Source organism: Mercenaria mercenaria, chromosome 2, assembly GCF_021730395.1.
Source record: "Mercenaria mercenaria strain notata chromosome 2, MADL_Memer_1, whole genome shotgun sequence".
NCBI classification, from domain to species: domain Eukaryota; kingdom Metazoa; phylum Mollusca; class Bivalvia; order Venerida; family Veneridae; genus Mercenaria; species Mercenaria mercenaria.
In genome coordinates, this window is record NC_069362.1 from 118,917,088 (window position 1) to 118,940,447 (window position 23,360).

Below are 23,360 nucleotides of genomic sequence, written 5' to 3' on the forward strand. Positions count from 1 at the left end.
ATGTATTCCGCGCACGGCAAATTCTGATGACGTCATGACGTCTTGTGTGCTTCATTATCGCCTAAGCAACAGTTGACGTTTGCGGTGGGAAATTATCAAGGGAATCAATTTATATTGAAATAAATTATGTAAGTTCTCTAATAAAGTTTAAATACATACATTTGGACGGGGAATATGAAGAAAGCGGGTCCAAATGAGAACCTCAGCGGAAAACCAAAGGTTCCCTCGGAGAAGCACGATGTCCTGTATTCAAAGGCGCGATACGTCCTAAATCAAAGACATATCAAGCGACCATGGTTTAACCTAAACCCTTTCTTGGAAAAGACAGATGAAAGTATAGATCTAGAGAATTTTCTTCCGGCAGAAAGCAAATACATACAGCCGTTGGAGTCACTGGTTTTGAGGGAAAGTTTCCACAGTGATCATCCAATAGATACAAGGGAAATGTCAATTGGTATATAATATAATAATAATAATAATAATAATAATAATAATAATAATGATAAAAATAATAACTTTATTTAAAGAAGGTAACACATAAAGATATGTAACAGTGTTAGAACATATTAAACATGTTAAGTTTCAATGTGGCCTTCTGTAATATTAATAAAACAGTTCAACACACAAAAATAGATAAAAACTGATCTGCACTGTTTGCCTTTCAGTCAGTATCTTTTAACGGTCAATGGTACTGTTCAAACTGAAAGATGGACAAGTCCATTATAGAAATGTAGCAGGGTAAGGGTTTTAAGGCAATTCCACAGTCTGCAGACGTAAAGTGGCTTAAAGCGCACATAACTTTCCGTAAAACCGCAAAATGCTGAAATGGCCTGAGCAAGTATGGATGTAACATGGGTTACTGGCAAGTTTCACAATAGTTCAAAAATTGTGTCATTGGTTCTCTCCTATATAATATTATGTACTGTTAAAATGTACCTCTTACGTAAGATAATACTTATACCATTGCGAAATGATGTCCTTAATTCAACTTTATGACACAAGTATCATATTTTGCCCTGCTAAGGTTCTAGTAATAGCCAAACAACTAAAATGAATCTACTTAAAATAATGTTCGCGAAACACCTCACTCCTAAGTTCTAACTTTGTCTTAAGTAAGCTTTGTGAGAAACGGGGTCCTTGGCATTTATTTTTTCTTGACTCTTGCGCATAAGAGCAGCAATTAATTTTAGAAAGTTTTTTTTTCTTAGTTTGGACTGTTATTACAAATTTAAAACAACAAAAGCAATGCTATGGTTTTTACTCTTTCAGTTTTCAACTCATGTCTCTTTTTGCATACAGTAAAACCTGTAAAAGCAGACAGTCAATGAAGCGATAAATTCTGGCCGCTGTAGGCAGGGGGTCTGCTTAAGACAGGTTGAAATCAGAACAAGAAGTCAAGTTAGCTGGCTGGCTGCTTAATGCAAGTGTTCGCTAAATGCAGGTGGCCACTATGGCAGGCTAAACAGTATATGTACGCAAAACCTAAATTCAAAATAGTAATTATAATTCCAGATGCTTTTTTCCAATATTTGTTCTCGGATGAGTGGGGTACGTGTTGTTCTATCCGGGTGCTCGAGGGGCAGCTCCTGGATCAACTCCTGCTCGGTCTGTACCGTCTTGAGAATAAAGGGGTCGCAGTACGTCATACAACGTATGCCTTCGCCAGGAACCATCGTCCCAGAACCGGGTGTTACAAAGTTACCGACAGTGAGGTATGTTAACTAAAAATTTTCATTATTTTTGAACCGTAACATGTTGAAAAAAAGTGCATGTTGACACCATGTGCCTTTGGGTCCATGTGAAACTGACAAAACATTTGAGCTGGCGTAAAAACAACATATGTTTTATTTTTTTAAGATATAACTACTCTTCGAAATGTTCAAGTTTCACCCATTTACGCAGGAATTTTCCAGGAATTTAAAATTATTCAAAATATCTTTAAAAATCAAAAGGTTCCACATTCCAACCATGTCAACCTGTGGAACTTATTCCACAGACTGTATTGGTGAATTCACATGACATTCATGGAGTCAGTGGAGCAAACAGATAGAAGAAGGTATTGCTAGGTTTATTTATTTGTTTATTCAGGTGATGAATAATGATGATCACTAATATTCCATATATATATATATATATATATATATATATATATATATATATATATATATATATATATGGTGTTCCGATAGGGTCAGCGCCTGCTCCATATTAAGGCAGCCCATCCCTAACCATTTCCCGCGAAAATTTCGAATGTCGGTCGATTTCGTTACTCTCCAGTAATTTCCGGATATATCAACATTGTTTTAAAGGATAATTAAATTCGTGTTTGATACGTTAAATTTACCATTTGAATGCTAACTAATCACGATAAACATGTAATATTTGTTGAAAAATAAAAAATGTAAGCGTTTTTCACGACCTTGAAACTTTTACGAAATACTAGTACGATGGCGAAGAGTCCACCTATGTTGATATTCGCCATCGTACTTTCGCGCTTCGCCATCGTACCTTCGCGCTTCGCGTTCATAGAGAGCAGTTGTTGGCCTTACGGAACACAGTAAATAAAAGACTTCTTAAGTCAAGTAACAAGTAGTCCAAATGTAAAGAATCCAAATATTTTTCTCCTTTTTCACGCGTGTTTTCTCAACTGCAAGTTTTCTTTTACTCTAAAGCGTTTTAGTATGTATTAGCATTCTATCGAAAGATTGTTCCTGCCGCAAGCTAGATGAAATGGTAGCTAATATTTTTAGGAAGAAGCGGGAAGTGAATTATTTATGGGGTTATCGTCAATGAAGTGTGACTTTCTTCTTTTAAGTAAAAACTAACACCCCCTTATCTTTTACGGACAAAGTGATCTGGTAACATTGTCTGACTACAAAACCAGGGGTCGTGTGTTCGAACACCCGATCCTCCAACTAAAATAACTAACATTGGGATAAGTGTCCCGTACGCCTGGCACGCTAAAGAACCAGGGAAGCTTCTGGAATTGGAGTGTCTTCTGTATCTTGCACAATCTTCCCAGTTACATTTCCAACAGTATTCTTTGGGAGTCACCCGTATGTGTTACCGGTGGCGCCTATAAATATGATTACAACACTAGTTGGTAATTGATTTTCATATGAGGTTCTATAGTAAATATATGTTCATAATCCATATTAATCTGTCCGAGCTCTTTTTAATTACTGCCTGGGTTTCGCGAGGTAATCATAAGTAATTCGTTTGATCGCGGAATATTCGCGGCAACATGTTCGCGGGATGTTTATGGGGATATCCGCAGGGAGTTTGCGGGAACTTGCACTAACGTATTCGCGGGAATTCGCAGTAAATCTGTTCGCAAAGTTCACAGTTCTGTTCGCGGAAAAAATCTTGCAATCATTGTATCTATGCCATCAAAAGAATCCGCAGCATAATTTACATGCATGTTACATACGACATGTTCATGACATTTGTTCGCTGCACAGTCTGTAACATTTATGCAAGGGTTAAAATTATTCAAACTTGAAATATTAATATTCACAGTCCGCTGGAAGTGTAGAAGAAACACTGTTGCTAAAATTTGCGCATTTTGGACTTTTGACCAAGGAAAAGCCGAATCCAAAAACACTGAACACTTTTGATAATCTTGAACGTGAAACGGAAACTGACGAAACAAACACAAAGACAGAAACAATCTCCGACCTTCCAATAGCACGAGAAATGCCAGGCAAACGTCAGGAAAGAGGTAGTAACCTTTTTTGTAGTTGTTATGGTCTGGGGTTGAAATATACCTATTTCCTTGGTATACGATAGTTTTGAGTAATATAGTAATGCTCACATATCGAAGTGTTGTAATGCCAGAACTTTAAATTTTGAAGCGTATTTCAATTGTTATACAATAAAAGATACTGTCTGTCCGTTCGGACAGTATTATATTGTATGCTATTCATGTCTGCTTTATACATCAAAATAACGCATACCAAATACAGCATTTTTTCGACAGGTTTAATAGCTAACATATTATCTTGGAACTGAAATAAAATCTTCTCACTAGCTTTTCCTGTTTCTCTCAGACTGGATTAAATTCCAGTTGCACATCAAATGACGCTTGCGGTTTTCTTTTCAGGAGTCATCCATTTGAATAACCAGTCAGAGGTGAAAAAACAAAACTCAGTATCTTGTTATTTTGTTTTTGTATTTACTTAAGAAACAATTTATAGCAAAACAGTGCTTTAACACTATTTATACACGGTGGGCGATTATACGCCGGGCGTAATAATTATTATTTCGTACGACGTATAACCGCCGGAGTGTATAAAGAGTGTTAAAACACGGATTTGTTATAAATTATTTCGATTTTATTTTATGTTTTTCGGTGGTTTATCGAAATATAACGGTGAATTATATCCTGATAAACTCACTGGCCACTCAGTGAAAATTATCAAATCTGATACCCGGATTAACGTCAAAAAGTTTACCGAGCGTGCTGAAAGCCGGAAACAATATGACGATGACGTCGTTAAAATGACGTCATCTTTGCGATGCTTCCTGATAAAATTTCCCGCAGATTTCGACATTTTATTGAAATAAACACAACAAAAGTAGAGTTTTAGACATAAAATAAACAGAAAAATTGTTGCTATCGATGTGATATCACAGTAATTTCACTCGTGAACACCAAAAGTTGTTATTTTCACTCGTGGCTGCGCCACTCGAGAAAATATCACTTTTGGTGCCCACTCGGTGAAATTATAACGTGATATTACACCGAAACCAACAATTATCCTCTATCTAATACTTCTTTTAAAAATTAATTCAAATGTTATACAACTGTTTCTTCGCGGATGTATGGCGCCAAATGGTAGGTCGTTACGCTCCATTGTTTATGCACGCCTCTGGACCGGAAATGGTAATACGTCTTGCGGAATCGTAAATGATAGCACATTATTCTGCACAGCTAATAACTAGTTCAGTGTGTATGTAAATCAATCAAGACAGTTGTGTTAGCGACATTTCAAAATATTTGATCAAATTTGAAAGCGCTATCTTTTGATGCGTACATCGTGCTAATTACTTGATGTCAACATAATATCGTTGGGATGATTTAAGCATTGCCTGATCATATAAGAATTGACATTCAACGTATTCTCTACAAGCGTACAGGTATGAAAGTTGCTGCAAAATGCAGCAAAAGGAAACAGCAGTGTATGTAGTACTGATAGAACAGGAGATGATATAACAATACTTGTGTCTATGTTGTAGACCATAGGCAAACTGGCATTCTGATGGGGTTTCATGAATGTTGGAGAAAAATCATTGTCTTTATAGTGTGAGCAGGATTTTTATTGTTGTATTTAGTGACATAATTATTGACTGATCATGACCCATATACGAAATTGACCTTGAAGTTTCGGTATATGGAATGAAACGTATTGTATACACAAGGTTGTGCTTAAATTCAGACTTACGTAGCTGTTCATCCGAAATGAGTTTCAAGCTTAGCTCAGGTGTTATCAAGACCATTATTCTGATAAATGTCTAATCAGGAATGTTGGCTGTATATGATACTTTTATGTCTTTGAATTGGAATGCAGGAAAAAATTGTTAGCTATCCTTTATACCCTAAAGCACAGTATAATTGCATAAATAAGGTTGTGCTTATACAAATGTATATCGGACCCAGCTTTATATCAACTTTAGTGTTGTTTGCGTTGGTTCAGTTTGTCTCCTAGATACTCAATATATTAAGAAATGTATATTCTAATTTTAGCTATGAGCATATGCTTAGACAACAGCAGCCGACAACCTATTAACCCTAATTTACCAGATAAGAAACCTAATTGGGGTCGCCATGGATCACTGGTTTCCAAACATGTACATGCGATAGGTTTCTTGAAAGCGATTCAGACTGATGACAGAAGTCCATCTATTTCAATTCCATCTTCCAGTCAACAAAACAAACGACACTCATTCGCAGCACCCAGTTCTCAGCCAGTTAGCAGACCAAAAATTATGACTGGATTGCCGCCCCTGTCTGAATCCAGACGACATACTACTACAGATCAATCACATTTGCCAGCCTACAGAAAACAATCACTTGCAGTACCCCTTTACTTAGCAGACAAACGGCAACTTAGCTTTAAATCCGTTGAACAGCATGGGCGGGAAAATGCAGGTCAACAACGCTCAGATGAAGGTCGCTCTTTGCCAAAGGCTAGAAAACGATTCCAGAGTAGGATATATTTTCTCGATTTCGATGACGACTTCATGTCAGAAACTGGTGAGATCAATGAAGAAAACGGAGAAGAACTTCTGCCTGAAGAAAAAGATGTCTTCTTTGGTGAAGAGTTATACCTTTCTGATCAGAAAAGAGAGTGCACAAATTACTTAAAAAGTGCTAAAACGATACTCCATGAGAAGAAAAAAGAACTCCATGAGCGTCGCAGAGAAGCTAAACAACAAAAAATAATCCAGTCAGAAAAACTGAAAGAATCTGGTCTTCCAAAACTACCTAAATTAAACATTGAAACTTTGTCTGCACATAGGATACATCATGAAACAATAAATCTACCTGATAAAGTGCCAACACTCGAAGAATTTGTCCAGTTTCTAAAAGACGATGAATATTACGACCCTAGATACAGAAATAAGATCCGACAAAAGAGCAAAAGAATAGCTCAACGATACCATGCACACGGATCCAGCGTTTTCTTAAGTCTCGCAGATGTACCAGACGATATTAGAAATGTTAGCGCATATCCCCGCAGTTCAGATAAATCAGTACCCTTGGTAAGTAGCAAGAAGGATTCTGCTGATGGAAAAAGTAAAGGACATCTTCCTCGTGCGCCAACTTTGCAGGAGTCTGGTCGACGTCATCAAAATCCCCTTCGACTTTCAGAGGTAAGGCAATCAAGTTCCATGTTGCAGGAACGTGGACAGGAAGTGCTTGGTGTTACCGACTCTGAACCATGCAAAGACCATTATATCAACAGCATGAGGCCCGAGAAAGAAACTCGTTCCTCATCCCCACTTTTCCCAAAGATTTCTATGTGCGAAGATGATACAGTATCGTCTGACACCGACTCTGACGATTCAGCAAGCTGGGACAGCTTGGATGAGTGTTTTGACTCCAAGAGGCTTAACTTGAAGTATAGTATTGAACGCCTGAAGAAAAAACGGCGAAGACAAGCAAAGAAGAGAGGGGGATTTATTGAGGTTCTTGCAAAATACTACAACATGCAAAATGCTCTGCGTGTTTTGAGAAAGGGATCAGCTGGTAAAGAAAGCAAGAAAACGCGGCTTAGGGCGAAGCATCTTTTCAAGAAAAGGCAATCAGGTTAGATTTTAATCAGTTTCTTCTTTTTTTGTATGTGCAAAGGATCAGCGTGAGTTTGTACAAAGAGCTACAAACTAAATTTGTGTTGTTTAATTTTCCATGCGGCCACATGGCAACTATCGTCCGCCAGTAGAGAGGTTGTAAGTTTTTTGTATCCTGAGGTTTTTTATTAAAATCTACACCGTATAGTGAAATATGAGTCGAACTTGGCGTGCAACGCAAAACTGCATGGGTGAAAATTGTAAAAAAAAAATCTTACTATAACCTCTGCAAAGAGCCACAAATTTTAAATAGAACTGATCTGACACTGCCGAGACAGATATGTGAAGAGAAATATACCGAGATGTACCCCTAGCTCTGATATATCCTGGTAACACACTCTCACACATACTATAACTATTACTTATAGACTCATCCTGCCTGCAATACTCGCGAGAGAGGTAGCAGCATGCAGACAGATAGACAATAAATATCGCTGAACCTCGTGACAACTAAATGCTTGACGTCATACGAGTGAAATATTTAAACACCATGTTGTATTTTTGGTAACTTACATGTGATGTTGACGTTGTTGAAAGTATAGAAGACATTGGTCACATTGACTTTGACTATAATAGGCAAAGAAAGAAGACATTTCGATATTTCTGTAGAAAGGGCTAATACGGGATAAAAAAAATTTACGCTTGTGCGTGTTTCCACATTAAATTTATTAAACTCGTTAGATAACAAGAGCTGTCTGATGACAGCGCGCTCGACTATTCGAAGAATTGATTGAAGAATGGGGTCAAAATATTTCCACGGATATTCAGACAAAAGAAATAAATAGATTAGACAAACAATGTTCCTGTATTACTTTGATTTCGATAAGTCTTGCACTAAATGGCAAAATATGAGCCAATTTCAAATTCCAAAAACGGCCATAATTCAGCCAAAATAGTTATGTACTCTTGCCTACAGACGGAAATCATAATGATAAACAAGTGTTCAAAGTTTAAAAGCCATATGTCAAATAGTTTTGACAAAACATGGACTTGTATGAAAACAGAACCAATTTCAAAGTCCAAAAAAGGGCCATAATTCAGCCAAAATAGATGACAGAGTTATGTTCTCTTTCCTACAGATAGAGACTATTATACTAAACAAGTGATAAAAGTTTACAAAAAATATGAACTGATACGAAAAACTTAACCAAGATTTCTAAGTCAAAAGAGGCCATAATTCAGCCAAAATCTTTGATGGAGTTATGTACTCTTGCCTATAACTGGACATGGTGATGGTAAACAGGTGTTGAAAGTTTCAAAGCTTTATCTCAAAAGACTTTGTCAAAATATGAACTGGTACGAAATATTAACCCAGATTTCTAAGTCAAAAGGGGCCATAATTCAGCCAAAATCCTTGATGGAGTTATGTGCTCTTGCCTATAACTGGACATGGTGATGGTTAACAAGTGTTGAAAGTTTCAAAGCTTTATCTCAAAAGACTTTGTCTAAATATGAACTGGTACGAAAAACTTAACCAAGATTTCTAAGTCGAAAGGGGCCATAATTCAGCCAAAATTCCAGATGGAGTTACATACTCTTGCATATAGCTGGCCATGGTGATGGTAAACAAGTGTTGAAAGTTCAAAGCTTTATCTTAAAAGACTTTGTCTAAATATGAACTGGTACGAAAAACGTAACCAAGATTTCTAAGTCGAAAGGGGCCATAATTCAGCAAAAATCCCTGATGGAGTTATGTACTCTTGCCTATAACTGGCCATGGTGATGGTAAACAAGTGCTGAAAGTTTCAAAGCTTTATCTTAAAAGACTTTGTCAAAATATGAACTGGTACGAAAAACTTAACCATGATGTCTAAGTCAAAAGGGACCACAATTCAGCCAAAATCCTTGATGGAGTTATGTGCTCTTGCCTATAACTGGCCATGATGATGGTAAACAAGTGTTGAAAGTTTCAAAGCTTTATCTCAAAAGACTATGTCAAAATGTGGACTGGTACGAAAAACTTAACCAAGGTGTGACGCCGACGCCGACGCCGACGCCGTGGTGAGTAGGATAGCTCTACTTATTCTTCGAATAGTCGAGCTAAAAATGGTGAGCCTCGCAGATTATCATTTTAATCAACTCGTTTGAAGACATCCGTGTAAGATCCTCTATTTATCGATGAAAACCTTTTCTTCAAACTCGACTTACTAAGCGTTTGATAAATTGACATGTACGAGATTCCACGAGAAGCCAACTGTTGAACCAGTTACAATTCTGATGTACCATGTAATGAACTTTTATACTATTTTCAGCCAAACAGAGGGAGGAGGAGGGGCCGATGGTCATTGGAAAACTGAGAAAGTTCAATTTCCTGGATGTCAAGGGCAAAAAGAGAATAAACATACATAAGGTATCTCAAGGTGACTTTTCATCACCAAATCTTGTCTTGTTTCAGGAGCAGTTGAACGAGGCTTTGGATAGGTTCGTTGTGAGGCGGGAAATAGTGGTCTCTGACATAACAAATTTTTACACAGCAGCCACTTCTGTAACGTTTACAAAAACGTCTTGCTTCCAACACAAGCATAGAAGTTGTAAAAACTGATTCTTCTTTGCTGTTGTTGTTGTTGTTTGTTTTGAAACTCTTTACTTTGGAAAATACATTTTCGTCTTCCTTCCAGTAATAATTTTGATTAACCATTTTTCTTTGAATAATTAAATGTGGTAATTGCTTGTTGTTTCATGTTATATCTTGCAGTAGTTATACAATACGACTCAGCAATTCAGCATTGTCTTAGACACTTCAAAGCCCACGCGCAAATCTTTATTTGCACCAACAACTCTTCCTGTTCACTACATTTCATGTAATGGACATAAATGAAGTATACATTAATTAAATAAAGTCAACGGAGCACAACAGCAGTATATCAATAGACCATGGGTAAGCAATTAATCTTTATGTAATCAGTAAATGCAATGTACAGCAATTCGTATTCATTCAAGGAGACATTACTACTGAACATAGCATAGAAAATATATATCCTGAACAATTTGTGCAGTACGATTTTGTAACAACTTTGCAACATTAACTTAAATCAATTACCACATTTCATGTAGTCCAGGTAGAAAATGTACAAGATCATCCAGTTGAGTCTCTTCTAAGATTTTATTGCGGCAAATATACTAACTGAAGTTCCATCAAGACAAGGCCAAAACCTCTAGTGACAACAGAAATATTGTGGACGATGGATGAAGGACCCCAGACCACCCATCTGTACTACCTGAATCAGTGACCTTAAAAGCAGCATAATTTGCACAAACATGATGCCAAAGCTATGATACCTGCCCTGAGAAGTCTTCTCAGTAAGTCAAAGTTCTACACATAGAATCACTTGATCTAGTAATTTCTGAAAATCCTGCTTACATGCAAAACTTTCACCAAAATTTCTATGCTTAAAGAGGTATAAATTTACAAAATACAAGCTCTAATAAACCTGCCTAGTAAGATCATCTAATGATGCCAAGACTTGCATGGAGCTTGAATGCATTTGTCCCAAAAGTTGCCAAGAAACCTAGCTGCTAACATGAAAAACTTACACAAACTTTCTAAGGGGGATAACTTTGACAAATACGATGCTGCAAGTTATGCAACATGTCCTTACCTCATCATGCCAAAGACATGAATGGTTTTGAAAGTATTCAGTCCAGAAGTTTCTGAGAAACATGCTTACAAGCAAAACTTTCCCAAAAATTTAGAAGTTAAAAAGGGGAAATAATTTTGACAAAACTAGAGTTATGCAACCTACCCTGTGAGGTCATCTCATTGAACAGCACGGCATCATTCTCACATACCAGAGTTCTATCATAGTTCCCTAGTTCTTTTTGGGATTTTGACAAACCTCTGATGGATATGAATGGTATGACAATTGAATGCATTCATTTCAGTATTTATTGAAGAAACCTTCTTAAAAAAAGTTTTTGTGATGGGGACAAGGATGCTTTGAAAGGGTAATAGTTCTACTATTTTCCTTCACACAGTGTTGACATCATAAAATATACTAGTATGCACACAGATTAATTAAAACAAACAAGAAACAACCTTGAGCTTTGGCACATTACTCTTTAATTTTCCAGTCCTTAACAACATCACAACACCTGCAAACAAATGGAACAATCTACATACATACAATATATATATGGATGAGTGACCTTCTGCACATGTAACCAACTTATGCCTTTTTAATTAAGTTCTGCATATGTATCCAATTTATGCATGTGAAACTAATTTAAGCAAGACAAGAGAACACAGAGTGATCTTGGCGCCCACCATTGAGTTTTTAATGTTCCAAATTTCAAGACTAGCTCAAAATCCTAAAAGTAGGTAACTAATAATTATAACTAATAATCAAACTGATACCCTAAAGAAGAGAGATGACACCATTAATGAGTTATATGCAATATTATTTTTTTCTTATTTAATATGATACAAAGAAATCACATATAATTATTTATATTATAACTAATAATTAAACCCAGAAATTTGAGTACTAAACAAATTAATCATCAATCTACTAGGGTAGTCCATTCACTGCTGAGTGTAATAGGAAAATAATGAACAACTTGAATCATTATCTCATTAGTGTCTGCAGATTTTATGACCCTTCTACAGGTAAGGCCATAAAAAACCAATTAACTACTTGGGTATAAAATTATATTAGAAATGAAAATAAACAAAAGGCCATAACTCAGTCAAAAATTGTTGAACCAGTCTGATTTTCAGGGGGACACAACTAGGGTACCAATGCATCATTCTGACAGTTTGGTCAAAATCCCCCCAGTACTTTCTGAGGAGATGCGATAATGAGAAATTGTTAACAGAAGGACGGACCACGGATGCACAGTGATTTGAATAACCCACCATTTGATGATGGTGGGCTAAAAATGGCATAAACTAAACAAGAAATAATGCATAACAAAAGGATCGTATATTCATACTGGAAAGGAACAGAATGTATATGTAACCAATTTATGCAATTTACCTCATGACTATTAATTGACTTCATTCATAAGAACAAATAAATGCATTTGATGCCAGTCTATGCATTTCTTATTCAATTATGCATGTGTAACTTATTCGAATGGAAGAAAATTGAATAAGTAAACCAGAGACAATGCATTGTGAAGATCAAATATACTTAATAATAAATAAATAAATACATTGGAAAGCAACATAATGCAATTGTGCAACCAAATGATGTGCCTATAATAAAGGACATCGGACATTATGCTAGGGATTTTGCCCTAAGTTCAAAGCTATTTCTTGACTTCAATAGCTGATAGTTTTATATAATAGCTTCAAATACTAATAAATAAGTTATATTCCTATCAAACTGTCACAAAATATAGTTTTATTTCATATTCGTTTTCTTGAAATTTAAACAGTTTGTAACTAAGGGTCATATTTTTGAAAAATTTAAAATGTGTATTTTTAGTTAAAATAAGCATTTGCATTTAAGGTCTATCTACTATGAAATATTTTAACACAACAAATAAACTTATACCATGCAGATTATCAGTTATATTGACATTTTTGAAAATAAACGAAAAGGAAAAAATATGTGGAACAAAACTTTTGGTCCCATAACTGTACTTCAGTTATTTCCACCCAAGTGCCCATGATAACTGATGCATTGATCATAGCCTATTGTTTGTTTTCTATACATCTATTGCTATACTGTATTTATACACATGTACAATACTGACCGGGCAGTATGTGGAGGATTATTATTGAATACATGCAGTGGTGTAGCTGGCCATACATTGGCGTAGTTGGTCTTTTTCAGTTGAAGTGGAGGGGTGCAGGAGACTGCCTATTCCACTGCGGGTTCAGGGATGCCTTACTTTTAGCATTTTATATCAGTGGAACAGAACTTCACTTTGCGGTCCTTACTAGTATTTGGATTGGCTTCAAAATAAGTTTCAGTCGTTTGAGCGAATTGATGTTAATTCTGGGGATGTCAGTGTTAAATCTAGGCAAGTAAGTATTAGTTCTATGGCTGTCAGTGTTAGTTCTTGAAGCAACTGGCCCAGTGGGTCAGTTCAGGAGATGGTTCTGTAGTTCTGTTAGGGTATATGATGCTGGATCGAATAAAAGCAAATGTTCTTAAAATGCATTCTAGGTTCACTTCAATCGTGTCCTACAAAAGGTAAAAAAAGTGCACCAAAGTGGCACTATTCCCATAGAAGTTCGTCTGTATCTCTTTGTCATGTTTACGTTGAAGACATATATATATATATATATATGTGTAATATGTCTAAGCCACTTGCTTGGTGTTTGACTTACGACAGACGCAGTTGTCTCAATCCTGATGACACTCAATCGACGGACTTAGACTGTCAAGAGGAAATAGATCTGATTGAAAATTCATAAGATATACTTATAAGGATCAGTCTGCTTTCTAGCTTGACTTTCTATGTCCGCTATTTATTTAGTTCAGTGTTTTCTGTGCTTGAAATATTTACAAAAATGAATAAAGCTGTAGATATGTAGGTTTAGAAAGCACATGCAATAAGTGTCAAATATTTATGTAAAAATTTATTTGCTGACACCCTGTACATAGTTTTTTCAATTTTAAACACTTTCCCCCCTGTGACCAAGTACCATTTTTGCAGCATACATATATAATAATTATTTACAAAGGTATGTGAACTATTTTGTTGTGTCACTGGGGGGAAAGATATTTAAAACGTAAAAATGATTTATGTTCATATTTTAATAGAAAAGAGAATGAGAAATGTCTACAAAGTCTTCTTTTTTGTTCATAAACTGGTAAAATGAAGTCGCATTTATCAAGAAATGGTCTTCAACTATCGTAACTATGCAATTTCAGAAGTCTATCCCTATGTCACTTTTTCCTTAATCGGATAGGCAACTGAATAGGAAGATGTCCGAGGTCCTTCATGCCTGTGTAATTATTTCCATGCCTGCTAACTGAATCTCTGCATGTAAAACAAATTTATGCATTTGAAATAGGTCTCTGCGTGTTTATTTTATTTTTGTATGAAAAATGCTTACCTAACAAGAACTGCTTTTATTCATATGCCCACACGATAGCCGCATGGACGTAAATGGGCATGTAATTTCAGCCTCAAGAATAGTGTGACCTTGACCTTTGACCTAATGACTTTCTAACCAAAGACAATTATGGTATCAAGTATAACTGCCATAAAGTTTGAAAGCTGTAGCTACCGTAATTTCTGACTGAGAGTCCGGAAACTGAAAATGCTCATGGATGGACAAATGAATGGAAAAACAGACAGATGGACAGACAAAACTTTTCTGTTATATGTCCCATTTTTTCAAAAACAACATATCAAAACAATATGAACCAGCAATGTGTACTTTCGTACTGTCAACAATCTTAACAATTTTTAGACAAACATTTTTTAACTCTGTCCATTCCTTTGCATTCCCAGCTATTATATAACACACTTAGAATCATACAGGACAAATAAAACTAACACAGGTAATGTAACAAAAATTATAAGCACCTCTTCCATATAATATCAAATAACATAACATATCATAACAAGTCTGTATAAATAGGTATTTTCAGGTATTTATATCTTTGACATTTAGAAACATTTAGGCCGGTCTGAGGCTACGTTGTAAGGTTTGTCCTCAGACTGAGAACAAGTTCCGCTTGATCCAGTGTCAGTTTATATACTCCTACGTCATTTAGTGCCGAACGAGCTTCCGTTAACTTTTCAACATCTTTCTTTGGAACATGAAGGGCTGAGTTCAAAACTTCCTTCAGTAAAATGGCTGAACCAACATTCAAATTGAGAATGGTACTTGCTTCTTTTACTCTGAAATAAAATAAAAACATATGCTTAATATTACCAACAAAACTGAACAGTGTGCTATAGAACACACTTCAAGTGTGAAATCAATTATTCTGTGCCCATGAAATCTCGTAGTTTCAGTGAAAAATGTTATTTAATGGGGATATGAATTTGCTGATTTCAACTTTTGAATCTACCTTTAAGCACTGGATAAAAGGCTTCATAATAAAATAAGCGTAAGTTATTTGTTTTATCACTTTGCATTGATACAAGGTACTTCCGGTTTTTCTAAAATGGACTGGTCCATCATTCAATTTGGGCAATACCATTTATTATTCAAAGGGGTGTTCACTGAAAATTTACTGACTGAATAGGGAATAGTGAAGACCATGATCAGCCTGCACGCACATGCAGACTGATCTTGGTCTGCACTGGTCGCAAAGGCAGAATCACTTGCCACCAGCAGGCTAAAGGTTAAATATGATATAGGTCGTTCCATGACAAAACCTGTATACGTGACAAAAAATCAAAACTGAGATAACAATATTTTTCTGAAGAACATTCTTTTACGTTTCAAATCTGAAAACTTGAAGAAATTATCTTCACTATTTCAAAACTTACAAGACATTTAAGTAAATCACAGAAGGCATTTACAGACCTGTTTAGCAAGTCATGAATGCAGTATGGCATGTATTTTTTACATCATTTTTATGATAAATATGCAAATCACTAGCAACATCATATATTTAAATTTTTAGAATCAGTTTAAAACAACTTTACTGAAAAATAACTTAACCATGTATTTATGGATTTCATCATGGACCTTTTATCTATATACATGTACCTCTATATTCTCATGGTTATATCACGTCACTAACAACAGGTTTTCTCATGGAACGGCCCATATATTTCATTAACTCTGTTGCATTATTTCTGGAAATGCAAATGAGCATGTGGCTAATTTTTATATAAAACAAGAGCTGTCCATAAGACAGCCAATGCTCGACTATTCGAATTATTGTCCCAGAAGCAGGAAAATGTTACCCTGTTAAAATATCTATAGAGTTTCAATCCAGTATCTGCATCATTTTTGGAGATAGTAACTTGCATGCAAAACTTTAACCAGAAGTTTTATGTTCAAAGGGGACATAATTTGACCAAAATGCATGTCAGAGTTATGGGACTTGATGCAATCAACTAGTTTTATAACCCCGAAGGCACATGTGAAGTTTCAATTTAATATCTGCATTTGTTCTGCAGATAGTAACTCTCAAAGTACATGTCAGAGTTATGGAACTTGACCTAGTGAGGTTGGTAATTGACCTAGAAAAAGAAAAAATAAGTTTCAAAGCTATATGCCTTTAAATGATAGCTGTATGTACTTGCATGCAAAACTTTAACCAAGATGTGACGCCGACGCCGACACCAGGGTGAGTAGAATAGCTAGACTATTCTTCAAAAAGAGCTAATAAATATCAAACAAGTTAAACTGAACTTACTCCTTAAAGTAGCTGTCAGGTTTGGGTGTGTATTCTCCAAACAAGGGGAACAAGTTCCTTGTCATATCAAACTGTAGCTGCGCAGCACCTCCATGGTTAAATCTGTTCCTTAGTATTACCTAAAGTACAGTAATAATAAAATTATACATATGCTTATGTAACTATGCCCAGTCAAAGGTTTAAAAATATTGCTTTAAGGAGATATTGCAGATGGCTGGTTTGTTCGTAAATAAACTAGTCAAACTTCGTTCACTCGACCATGGATAATTTAAATGCCACCCTTCACTCAGTCATCGTCAGGTCCCGGCAAATCCCTATATAACGTCTAATTTTTCATGGATCAAACTACTGATAATCTAGATAGACTTTGCCTGTCCTGTAGAGTTTGAAAGAACAAAGTTCAACTGTACTTGGAATTATGGACTTCATGCCTCAAATATGACCATTTATTCTGTTATCTATTACCTACACAAAATACCTATTGCAAAATGAACCGACAGTAAGGCACCAATAGAACATGTACACAAATGTACACTAGTAGTATAAAATGCATAGAAAAAACGTATCTCTATCAGATCTACAGCCAGTCTACATCTGCCCAGTTATCACAGATGGCTCTGTGGTCCGAGCACTGACTCTGAACCACTTGCCCCACACAGCTTTGGGTTTGCGCTGCCCATGAACCTCTAGGCCAAATGCATTAAAATGAGGTAGCCATGCAGCTGCTATGCTTAAAGTCAAATGTTTTACAGAGATGTACATGCACACCTATAACTATTTTTAGAGGGATGCTTGATGTCTCCCTATACCATTAAATGCAAGACTCTAAACTGTATTGCTGTGGCTTAAAACAAAAATAGGATGTATTGGACTTTTTTGTTACAACATCCCCCAAGATATTGTTCCGCTGCATTTCAGTCAGTGACAAATATACAAGTACATGTAACATAACTCCCTTCTAAAACCCAACAAACTGTTATTAGACGCACTATACAGTTACCTCCTCATATATGAATGTATTGAGTTCCTGTGCCATCTTCTCCCAGAACAGATTGAACAGCGGTTTACTGATAAGCTCTCCGACTTCCAGCAAGTGATCCTTCAACACCAGTAACATCTCACAGGCTGACGTTGACAGACCTAAATTTACTTCCTTCTGGTATGGAAGGGATATCCACCTACAATAATACAGTGATATATTGTACAACTATAATTTTTCCTGAAATAATATGGCTGTTTTCAAAAAATAGTGTATCACTGCACTGGAGTTTTCTGATCCCTTAATAATTTTAGTCTGTGTAAAATAATACATGTATCAGGGTAGTCTGTACAATATGGAGATATCTCTGTACAAGTACCTACCAAACTAAAAACCAATATTGGACAATAAACCGAAAGAAGACCTTAAAGGTGGTCAATCACATTTAATCAACATTTAATGACATTTTTTACTTTTTGTATATTCTGGTAGAGAATTATTTAAGGAACTAAAAGACCGATTACATAGAGTTAGATTCCTATTTGAAATGTATATTTTATTATTTTTATAAAATTTTGTAATTAATCCCCTTTAATATGAAAGTATATAAAAAGCTGGGTATTTCTTTTTATTTCGATACAATGTCTAGTTTTACATTTGCATTTGATAGACATATCAGCTATTGAACAATCTGAACCAAAATGCAAGTTTTAAAGCTGTGTGTAGCTTCTGAATTCATTTATTTCCAATCTATCTTGGTTGCACAACCAAGATAGGCAAAGGGAGGTAATAGTAACTTTTCAAACTTGCGTTTCTAATGAATTCCATCTAAATACATAATTTTTAATGCAAATATTTTACAAATATATTACAATATGTCTAATATTTATACATTTCCTTAGGCAAAGTATGTTTATCAAATTTATACTTATGATAAAATAACTCTATCTTGGCTGGGGAACCAGGATAGGAAAATGAAATTTTAAAAATACCTCCAGTGAAAATCTAATTTGTATTAAGTGTTAAATGAACATAAATGAGTGTAAATGATCAGATGCTAAAGTTTTGAACAAATCCGTTACATGGCCAAAATCTGATTATCCACCTTTAAATATTTTCTTTCTAACACGCTGACAGAAACATTATCCTAAACTACATTCATCAGAGTAGTACTGAACCAATCAGAGTAGTACTGAACCAGGCATCATTCTAGAGAATTTTACCATATATACTGCTTTCTCCTTGATTCGAGCCTCTTAAATCTTTTAGGTATGTGCATATTTTTTTAAACCTGTTCAATTAAATAATTTTTGTTTGTTGTTACAAAAATATTTGCATTTAAAAATGGACATTCTAACACGATCTGCAGCAATTGCTATATAAACATATAGCAAAATCGCCTATACATGAATCAACGATAAAATATGGTTGGCTGTTACATTTCACCCGCTATGATTGTGGCATAAGAGATTCTACTTCAGTTCCATTACATACAAATTATTTCAGGGCCAAACGGTTGAAAACAGCATTTCAAAAACATAAATATGATAAAAAGTCATACTGACTTGTGTGTAGGACCGTAAAAAACGTTTCAATCTCTACGAGCGAATTCAATTAGCTTAATTAAGATTCAGCGGTGACGTCATAAATGTATGACATAAAGTATGACGTCATAATGATGTGACGTCATATAAAGTTAAGCTCGTAACTTGTAACACAGGGTCAAATCGCTTAATTTGATGATTCTCTTCATAATTAGTTTGTGAGCTGTTAGATTACTAAATTATAAATACTTCTCAAAATTCTGATAAAGAGAAACAAATATCTATACGTTCCATTGGCTATGCAACTCTTTCTAACCACAGAGGGTAAATATGACCCGAATGACGTATTACGCTGAAAATGTAGTACTGTAAAATGCGAATTATTTGCGTTGTTAGAATCGAAATAATAAATATGTTCCAATAATTTTATCAATTAATAAAACATGGGCAGTCGTTTGGATGCGAATGATTAAAGCACTCGTGCTATGCACTCGTGATTTAATTATTACGCATCCAAACTCCTGCCCATATTTTATTAACTGATAAAATATAGGAACAGATTTATTATTTCTTAATTAAAAATTACAACGTTTATCATCTTTTAAATGTACTTCTTTGCATGACACTGAAGGAGGTCAAACTCCACATCATTTTAAAACTTTCTCATCGATTCGAGCCCTTTGTTTGGTAGGTCAATAAATGGTAATATTTGCACAGTCTATTTCCATAAAGCAAATTTTTATCAAGATTGACTCCTTGTTCAATTGTTACAAAAGTCAAAATTTGCTCAGGATGCTTTTAATTTGAAATTTTGACTCACAATATTACCCACTGTGTAATTTCCTCTTGAAATAAGCAAATTTTGATGCAAAATATTAAAACAAATATTTACTCAGTTTTTCAGTGGTTTCATGTCTAATATTTTCCAAGGCATTTTAAAATGTAACTGACTAAAGTTTCTGATGGAAGAACATGCAACATGAGCATGTATTTTACTAAAACATGAGGGCTCGAATCGACGAGAAACAGGCATAATTGTCTCTAAAAGTCTGCATGTCAATCATTGTTTATTGCAGAATATACCGCACTTGATATCCTGCTTTGTTTAACTGACAAAAAAACAAGCCATGTTACAATACTTCTTACAAATATATCACTTAACAACAATGTCTGTTACCTGTCATCCCTATAAGGTTTACTGCGAGCTCTGACATCAGTGAAAACATGGTTAACTATTGCCTTTAACATGTCTTGTCGTAACCTGTCATACAACGCTATCATGTCCTCAAACACTGTCGTGTAACCAAATGGAATGTCTGAACTCTCAGCAGACTGCTGAAAATGTCACATGTTAATTCATTCATCTTCCATAGAAGTCATTTAATTTGAAAAGAAAAAACAACACTTTTAATACTAAAGCAACTATATGTAACGTAATGTAAACGTTCATCAGTTTACATATTAATCTCCCTGTTCAAAGCAGTTTTTTTAAACAGCTTTACTTACAGGAGTAAAGGGGACCTAAACCAAAATGACAGGTTTGTTGGTGATAATATTCCTGTCTGCCTAAAAATAGTTTTTATTAATTCATTTTTCACATCACACTGACACAATCATAGGTCATATGGCTACTTTACAGCTTTTAACAGTGTAGGAATGCCTTTCTGAATGCCTGTCTATATATAATTTAGGTACATTTATAAGCACAAAGTATATCCTGTAAAAAGTTTTGCAGACACTTATTATGATGTACAGGGATATACATGATCCTTTTAATATAACTAACATACCTCAGATGATGTGTGTTCGTTGCACTCCATTCTGTAAAACTGTAACTGCAGAAAGAACTGAAAAAAGAAAATTTCATTTTTTCAAGCACTGAATTCTTGATATTTATCTGAAATTTTGCAGATATATCAATTCTGAACACCGTTCTAAAAATAGAGGCATACAGAATGGAAAAGAAAACAGTCTGTTTGTTTTAAGGGGTTCAACCCATTTTTTAACAGTATTTCAGTTATGTAACACCAGTCATTTCACCTAAGAGGGTTCCTTGATTCTTCACAAGTACTAACCTATTCTACGCAAGAAACTGACAATTTCCCAACACAATCAAAGGTGGAGGGAATGATTTTAGACACAAGTTCTTCTGATAAAAAGCCAAAAGGAATATGTTATACCCAGGAACCAAACTTGCACCATGTTGATTCACATACAAACTAAATCTACAGAATTTATACTGTATATATTATAAACTGTTCTTAAAACTAGAGCTGCTTTTGAGAAAAGTGCATGTCTCCCACAACAGCCTAATCATCTAGATTGGCATTTCTTCTCCATTATGTACCTGAGTCAACCATGCATCAAGACCTGTATCACTGGCATCAGTATTTTTGGTAATTGAAGGGCCATAAGTCCGAAGTGCCTGGGCCGATCTGGCTAGTTATCAAACTTGGCCAAGGACTTGTTAGCAAACACATTTTGGTGAAGATCGGATGAGAAATGTTCAACTTAGAGCACGGACAAGATTTGTGACAGACAAACACACGGACACACACACACACTCACAGACAGAAGTAAATCAATGTCTCCCACCACAGTAAAAATTGCAATTTGGGTAAACTGAAAGTGAATCAAAATTTAATTTATTTATTTATTTATTTGGGTTTTACGGCGCACCAACACAGTATATTAAAACTAAATCTGGACAAGGACATAGATGCCACTGCCAATGCTAGTATGAGTAGAACAGCTCTTCTTAATGTGCTGTGTTTAGCAATATGCCGTGTTACACACAATATTAGAGGAAATACCTACCACAAGTTCGCTCCATTCTCGAAGCACTTCCGTTACATAATATGCTGTGTTCAATATGGAACAGAAACAGTCACTGAGTGGGTTGTGGGTATTGTCCTTCACCTGTATAATTCTGACCCGAAAGTCCTCTAAAAGTTCAAGTTGAAGATCAAGAAAACAAAGTTTCTGTGAAGAGTGTGGCAACGGTTTGTAGCGATCTGAAATGACAAGAAAAATACCCTTGGTTTAAAACATATTCCTATATGCTTTGATAAAAGCTGTTTGTTTAACTATTAATCCTAATCAAGAGAGGCAAGATGGCCTGAGCTGCTCAACTGGCCTTAATTGTTTGACCTTGAATGTGTCAGGGCAAACAGTATCATTGAAGGTAACAATTTTTTTATAACCAACTTGACAAAGAAAACAAAGTTTCCTTTATCTTAATAAAACAACTGACTTCTAATGGTAATGCTTTTCTATCAAATGACCTAGTGACCTAGATTTTATGCCAAGGTGACCCAGTTTTGCTACTGCTATTGACTTCTCTAAGAAGAACATTCTGACCAGATTTCATGTATATCACAGAAAACGGTGTCCTCAGGTAAGATAATTATGAAGTTTCTTCTATGATATTAAACCTTATTATCTATTTTGAATCCAAATATATATATAAACCAGTTTCACACTTCAGCCAGATAAGACCACAGTCACATTCAACCAAGTTTCATCCAAATCAGGTAGATGATCCCCCCATTGGTGTATTAGTTTGGGTATTTTTCTAAGATTTGACTAAGTGACTTGGTTTTTGATCTGGAAGACTGAGTCTTAGATTTGACCTAAATTTCCAGAAGACCATTATTGTGACTCAATTCCATGAAGATCAAGTAAAAATATAGCATTTATAATTTTAACATGTCCGAAACATTGTGGAATGATACTAATTTCACTTGGGTAATGATTACATTCTACTCGGACATAGACTCCTTGTGTAAATTCTTTTTTTTGTTGGGTTTACCATCGCACCGACACAATTACAGGTCAAATGGCGACTTTCCAGCTTTCGATGGTGGAGGAAGACCCCAGGTGCCCCTCCGTGCATTATTTCATCACGGGCAGCACCTGGGTAGAACCACCGACCTTCCGTAAGCCAGCTGGATGGCTTCCTCACATGAAGAATTCAATGCCCTGAGCAAGGCTCGTACCCACATCGATGAGGGGCAAGTGATTTGAAGTCAGCGACCTTAACCACTCCTTGTGTAAAATCTCAAATTTTAAACTAAAGTCAAAGTATCAAATCCATATATTATTTCAATGAAACTTAGAATATTTGTAGTTTGTAGCATCATTTGGGGGATGTGCAGTCAAAAAGTCTTATTTGGTAACTGGAATATTGTGAATTTTATTTTT

The 23,360-nt window shown here is 35.4% G+C and overlaps 2 protein-coding genes across 3 annotated transcripts in view; one reads left to right on the forward strand and one right to left on the reverse strand.

The window, feature by feature from the left end:
* Positions 1–55: 55 nt before the first annotated feature.
* LOC123565035 (uncharacterized) lies at positions 56–10,023 on the forward strand. Its single transcript, XM_045359024.2, has 5 exons — positions 56–454; positions 1,513–1,712; positions 3,520–3,721; positions 5,747–7,312; positions 9,606–10,023. Exons 1-5 carry the CDS (start codon positions 175–177, stop codon positions 9,893–9,895), a joined length of 2,538 nt encoding a protein of 845 aa, XP_045214959.2. The 5' UTR covers positions 56–174; the 3' UTR covers positions 9,896–10,023.
* Positions 10,024–13,231: 3,208 nt separating this feature from the next.
* The window catches only part of LOC123565036 (RAD50-interacting protein 1-like), a 41,883-nt gene continuing 31,754 nt past the window's right edge, over positions 13,232–23,360 (reverse strand). Inside the window, exons 9-14 of one of the 2 annotated variants that reach the window (XM_053537667.1) lie at positions 21,975–22,171; positions 20,948–21,004; positions 20,335–20,489; positions 17,635–17,812; positions 16,635–16,753; positions 13,232–15,159 (exon numbers count right to left, since the gene is read on the reverse strand). In XM_053537667.1, the coding sequence (XP_053393642.1) occupies positions 14,952–15,159; positions 16,635–16,753; positions 17,635–17,812; positions 20,335–20,489; positions 20,948–21,004; positions 21,975–22,171 (914 nt within the window). In that variant the 3' untranslated portion in view covers positions 13,232–14,951. Of the gene's footprint in view, positions 15,160–16,634; positions 16,754–17,634; positions 17,813–20,334; positions 20,493–20,947; positions 21,005–21,974; positions 22,172–23,360 lie in introns of both variants that reach the window. The other variant, XM_045359025.2, reaches the window with a different exon arrangement.